This window comes from Poecilia mexicana, unplaced genomic scaffold, assembly GCF_051168715.1.
Source record: "Poecilia mexicana isolate PSO_F unplaced genomic scaffold, ASM5116871v1 scaffold_7, whole genome shotgun sequence".
Classification (NCBI taxonomy): Eukaryota; Metazoa; Chordata; class Actinopteri; order Cyprinodontiformes; family Poeciliidae; genus Poecilia; species Poecilia mexicana.
In genome coordinates this window covers 31,207,079-31,213,252 of record NW_028263376.1, presented here as the reverse complement: position 1 = coordinate 31,213,252, position 6,174 = coordinate 31,207,079, and the positions used below count along the sequence as shown (strand labels likewise).

The 6,174-nt window shown below is 36.8% G+C and overlaps 1 protein-coding gene across 3 annotated transcripts in view; it reads left to right on the top strand.

Moving 5' to 3' along the window:
• Window positions 1-2,150: 2,150 nt before the first annotated feature.
• Window positions 2,151-6,174, top strand: part of vps13d (vacuolar protein sorting 13 homolog D) — a 51,506-nt gene continuing 47,482 nt past the window's right edge. For 2 of the 3 annotated variants that reach the window (XM_088007464.1, XM_014999046.2), the window contains exons 1-6: window positions 2,152-2,948; window positions 3,745-3,953; window positions 4,086-4,163; window positions 5,268-5,458; window positions 5,559-5,639; window positions 5,735-5,851. In XM_088007464.1, coding sequence (XP_087863590.1) covers window positions 3,857-3,953; window positions 4,086-4,163; window positions 5,268-5,458; window positions 5,559-5,639; window positions 5,735-5,851 — 564 coding nt within the window. In that variant the 5' untranslated portion in view covers window positions 2,152-2,948; window positions 3,745-3,856. Of the gene's footprint in view, window positions 2,949-3,744; window positions 3,954-4,085; window positions 4,164-5,267; window positions 5,459-5,558; window positions 5,640-5,734; window positions 5,852-6,174 lie in introns of all 3 variants that reach the window. The other variant, XM_088007463.1, reaches the window with a different exon arrangement.

The following is a 6,174-nucleotide window of genomic DNA, read 5'->3' as shown; positions in this document are numbered from 1 at the left end:
TTTGGCTTCTGTATGTGTAGAGAAAGTAATCTCTTGATGTGCGTGTGTGTGTGTGTGTGTCTGTGTCTGTGTGTGTGTGCGTGTGTTTGGTGGTCCATGTTTATCAGAAAAAATCCTGATTCTTTGTTTGATTCCAGATTTGCAGTAAACAAGCTCAACATGTTCAGATGATAGTTATGAAAGCACAGTTAAAAACCCAACAAAAGTTTCCATTTTTATTATCATTTCATTATCATTGTTTATGTTTTCTCAGAGACTTGAGACATTCAAGTGGATACAAAGAAAAACCTACAAGAGGCGACCGACCACCTCTAAAACTACTTTTCAAAAATATGTTTTGGTTTTATTTGGCCACATTTTATTTGATCAAATATTACACTTTGTGTCATTTAAAATCATCAGGGAACATTTAGCTAATTGTTCATTTATCTCTTCAGCATTTTTGCTGACTGATAATATTTAACACACTTGGCTTCCCCTAAATAAATGTTTTCACATTAATTCTAAAGCGCTAATTGTCTTTGTTGTTTTGTACGTTTTTCAGTTGAGTAAAGAATAAGTGCAGTGTCAAGATCACAGTTAGGATTGGTTTTGGTGAGCAGAAGCCAGGCAGCTGATCGCTGTCCACTGCAGCTCAGAAACCCGTTTTTAAACAAATAAAGTGGGAAATTTATTATATTACACTGAATTATGTAATTCAGTGTAATTGAGTTACACTTAACTGAACTACGCTGAATTCAATTAAGTGTAATTGAATTACACTAAGCTCAATTATTAAATGTACACCAACATTTTACATATATTCTTTAAATTTATCCTTTAATTTAAGGTTGAGAATTATATCCTGTCTATGTGCTTTTTGTTTGTTTTTTTGTGGCAAAAAATTGAAAAACACCCCCCAAAAATGCTGCAACTTAAGTTGTTATTTTTACAATAGTAGATTTTTACAGAAGTATTTAGACCAGATTTTACTTAAGCCATTGCTTTTATTAAGTTATTTTTCTTTAGCTGTCTTGTCTCCTCTACATCAAGCTCTTTTTTTTAAATATCCACCTCTGCCTCACTCTGAAAAAGCATCCCCACATAATTTTTATTTAAAAAACAGAAATAATCAGATGGCTTTTAGGATCCCAGATACAATAGAGCAGTTGCAGTTGAAATCAACAACGTTGTATTAAAGCTTAAGGCCTTAGCTGCTCCCTTTACAGCACAGTTTTACTTTTTGCAGAATATTTTTTCCAGGACCCTTTTGGTCCAAAGCACATGGATGAAAGACCACATGGTGTCACCAGAAGCCAAACGATCCTTTCACTGTGACCTCGCTTGTACCTTTCTTCTTCTTCTTTTTCATATGTTGTATAAATGTACATTTGATGGCACTCCTGTGAATGAGGAATTGATTTTAAGTGTTTGTAATACTGGTTTTATTTTGTAAAAAACAAAGAAAAGACAAAATAAAGGAAAATAAACACTGTATTGTATTTTTCTTTATATCAAAGGCGACCAAATTGTGGAAATGGGGGGAAAAATAGCATGTATGTAAATCAAGCATCTCAATGGAGGTCTGTTTATTGATAACTAGTGACTGGGAACTATTGGAATACAGTGGACTTATCTTTACCGTGAAGAAACCAGTTTGAGATTATTTCAGCTTTGTGACAGGAACCATTAGCCATCAGAGGATGTAAATTGGGACCATAAAGTGATGGAAAGCAGCAATAAATGTAAGTAAATGTCCTCCACACCATCACACCACTGAACTGGGACAGGTGAATGATATATAAACAGTTGAATAACACAAATATGAGCACAAAATGTGAAATAACAATACTAAATTACACAGAAATGTACAAATATATGACCAATGCATCAACCTTCTTATTGCTTCATGTGATAAACAAAGGTAAAAGAGAAATTTAAATCAAATTTTGCTTGAGTTATATAAATGATGTCACCCTTTCTAGGTGACATCATTTATATAAGTAAGAGCGCAAGTGAAAACTTGCATCCCCTCGTTTTTTCACAGAAGACGTGGGAAAAAATGCAGTGGGATTTTTTGGAGGATGTTTAGTTTGTTGTTTTACTTTAAGGGAAACTAAATGAATAAACAAATACCTACAAATTTATAAATCAATGAATAAATGCCGCATATTTATAAATACATGAAACTGAACTTTTCTTTATGTCTATGCAAATTAGCTTGCAGTTAAAACTTTACAGTTTTCACCTCAAAAAATACCTTCGGGGATTAAAAACTACTTTCTATTATTTTTTTTTCTTCTTCTTTTTTTATAATTGTTATTGTTGTTGTTAAATATTTTTGTGTTTTTCATATGTTTACTTGTTACGACATGAGAACCATTTATCTAGCGCTTGTTTCCCTGTTGTCATTGAAAGCAGCACAAGCGGACCGCCTTGTTTTCATCACGTGACCGGAAGCCAGCGTTGATAGTTGAACGGTGTTCGGAGATGTTGATACTTTCGTCGGTGTGACAGACCTGTCTGAAGTTTAAAACAGTGCTGTCGGCAGTTTTTCCTTCTGAGTCCCTGAAAAGAAGCCATTTTGCTGATAATTCCTCAGACTTTGACTCATTAAAAGCGGACTGTTTTGGCCTTAAAGCCCCCAACATGCATGCTAACTTTAGCCAAGTCGCTAGCTAACTGGATCCACAACCTTCTGTCCTTTCCAGGAGCACAGCCAGGCTGGGTTGTTTTCTGGCTGTTTTATGTGCTATTTAAGCTCATGCCACCGCCTGTTGGCCCATATAGCGCTAATGTACGTTGTGCTGTTGTTGGACGTTGGTGCTATGCAACTGAATAACGGCTAACTGTCTCTTCAGTCCCGTCCTGAGAGCTTTCTGAGGAGACAGCACAAACAACCCTCACTTGTATGTCCCAAACATGGACGCTATGGAGCTGGCTTGATAGGACAAGTGTCGTCGTTCACGGTAAGTCAAGATTTTAATAACCTTGAGACAAAATACAGGGGAGTAGTTGTCATGGTGACGGTCATTTTCCAGAGGAAAGTCTCAAGAGATTTCGCCTATGTTGCTGTTAAAATAAGCCTTGATTGAACAGTCTATTTACCTCATATCATTATTTTCATTATGGCTGCTGATGATCAAAAGTTGCCGACACTGTTGAACTGGATATCCGTCGTTTTGCAAAAGTATTCACACCTCGAGCTTTTTCACTTCCAATCAGGTTACAACCACAAACTTTACTGTGTTTTCCTACAGCTTCCTAATGCAATGTAGTCTAGAATTATGAACTCCACGGAATGTTTTATTTTATTTTTTACAAATAAAGCTGTGAAAAGTCTGGCATGCTTTAGTATTTAAACTGCTATTGTTAATACTCGCTCTGCCTCCAGCAGCTCTGCACATAAAAGAAGTGAATTTGTTTGCTGGTTATTCTTTGATAAATAGCTTAAAATCAATCAGATTGGATGGAAAGCATCTATAAACATCAGTTTGGAAGTCCAAGATTTTCACATCTATAAGCTCAAATAATATTACATTTCTGTGACTCCATTGTTAACAAATGTGGAAAAGTTGGAGTTCTTTAGCAGAGCTTTAAATAGGCCATCACGTTTGAATGTAGTTAGAAAATTGAATGCTTTGGAGCCAATAAAAGCTAATAACTTTTGTTTCTTTGTGAAAATATCTAATTTAAATATGAATCATGGGTGACTGTAGTTAGACATTCCCATTGCTGTGAGATTTCTGCCGTTGTGTTTGTTAGACAGCAGATGCCTCCTCTGTGAGGCGAGCGACTGCCACCATCATCCCCCCCCCCAGTATTACTCCAGCTTCTGCATCATCATCATCATCATCTTCATCCCTGAGCCATCAGGATGTTGGAGGGGCTCGTAGCCTGGGTGCTAAACACTTACCTGGGAAAATATGTCAGCAATCTGAACACAGATCAGCTCTCCATTGAGCTACTTAAAGGTAATAAAAGTTTTATTATTGAGATCTGCAGCTTTTGCCTCATCAAGATGGAGGGAAATCCTGTGACACACCAAGAATTGGAATTTAAGGCATAAAAGTTGATTTTTATTTCTCGTTCATTTATATCCTCAGGTGCAGTGGAACTGGAAAACCTGCCGCTGAGGAAAGATGCCCTCCGAGAGTTTGACCTGCCATTTGAAGTCAAAACAGGTGAGGAAAAAAAAGACCAAATAACTAACCCTGGATCACCAGGGGACTGTGAAACTAGAAATAAGGAGTTTTTAGGGAGCGAGATGAGGATTTATTGAGGAGAAGCAGCTCAAAGTCAAGATTAGAGACAGCAAGGTCCTGGAGAGTTTAGATTTTCACCTTCCTGAAATAATTATCCAAATCCTCTTTTTTGCATGAAGTGATTCCAAAAGTTATTAAAAAAAAATCACTTTTGACAAAACAATTGTTATGCCAGCATTTCAGGAATGAGACGGTGTGTAACCAGGAAGCTGACTTCACATGGATTAACGATTTTTTTTATGGCACTTGGCAAGATGTAATGATTGTTACTGGTTTCTCAGTTGTGACTGCATGATGTTTTTATGACATTTTATTTTATTATTTTTAGTTTGTAAAGCACTTTGAACCACCTTGTTGCTGAAATGTGCTGTACAAACTTACTTCATTGATTGATTGACTGGGATGATCACATTCCTGTTGATCATCATCAATCAGTAATAATAATGGTCTATTTACTTGCTGTTGGTCAGGACTCTGGCAGCAGCATTTTCTGTTTTTAACTGACACTTTAACCCACCAAAATAAAAGCTTTCACCCAATTTTCTGTCTTATTTTGACAGGAAAGTCTTAATTCTGGTTTTTGACATGGTAGTAGGCTAATGTATTTCTGAGTTTAGGATTTTAACATCCTGTTTTGTTTTTACTGAGTCCTGACAGGACCACATACAGAGAGTTCTTTCTTTTCTGCATTAAACTGTAAGGAGTTCTGATTTATCCAGTTAATATTCTATACATGCTTTCACAAAGTGATTTAGAGGGACTGAAATATAAAAATGTTTGTCGTCAGCATGGTACAAAATGTTATGCTTTATTAAAACATGTAAAAGTGTCCCGAGAACAGAACCTTGGGGAACCCCATATGTGATATTCACATTTTTTTTAATGACACTATAATTTAAGTTTAGCTGCCATGTTTTTCTGATGCCAAAGTTTAAAAATAAGAAAATTGTGCATTGTTTGCTTTTACACATTTAAACTCATGATTTTGTGTTATGATGCATTAAAAATGTTGTCCTTTTCCAGGATTTATTGGGAAGATCACTCTGCAGATCCCGTTCTACCGGCCTTACAGTGACCCGTGGGTCATCTCCATGTCCCAGCTCAACCTCATCATCGGCCCCACGCAGCCGCAGGAGTTTGACGCAGAGAAGGAAAATGAGGAAGTGAGGGAACGCAAAAAGTACCTCCTCAGAACTATCGAAGATAAATTCAAAGTGAGTAAAATTTTGGGTTCTTCCTGTTTTTATAGGTTTCTGTCTCTTCTGTTGATTATTGTTTACATTTTCTGTTATCATGCCTGTGTGGCTCCTGCAGAGTGAATGTGAGCAGAGAGGAGAGTCGTACTGGTACTCTGTCACCGCCTCGGTCGTCACCAGGATTGTTGAAAACATTGAAGTGCGTCATTCTGCTTCATATACTTTCATATCATGTCTTATAAACTAGTATTACTGGTGAATATGACTTGTTTTCTTTCTGCCTTTTGTGTTCAGCTGAAGATCCAAAATGTTCACCTACGGTTTGAGGATGACGTTTCCATCGCGGAGAAGGCCTTTTCTTTTGGCGTTTGCATTAGCAGCGTGTCGGCTCATAATCCCTCAAAAGAGTTGGTAAGCGTTCGTCCTTCAAAGAATCATGTCCATGAAAACAAATGTACTCGTGATTAGCTTCTTCTGCCCTTTCATCAGTTTTTAACTGCAGAGTAAAGTTACTGTTTTTATTTTATTTTTACTAAAAATGAGTTTTTATTTTTAGCAAGTTTGAATCTTAGGTTTAAAAAAATGCACAAAAAGTTTAAAGATGGGTAAAGAGCAGTGGTGGCGGCTAACTCTAAAGCACTAATCAGAAACTTTAGTTCCAATGACGCTAACGTGCTAACCAACATGGTATTTAGTGGAAGCTAGCGCTAAAGCCGGACCTAAGTGAGTCAGAA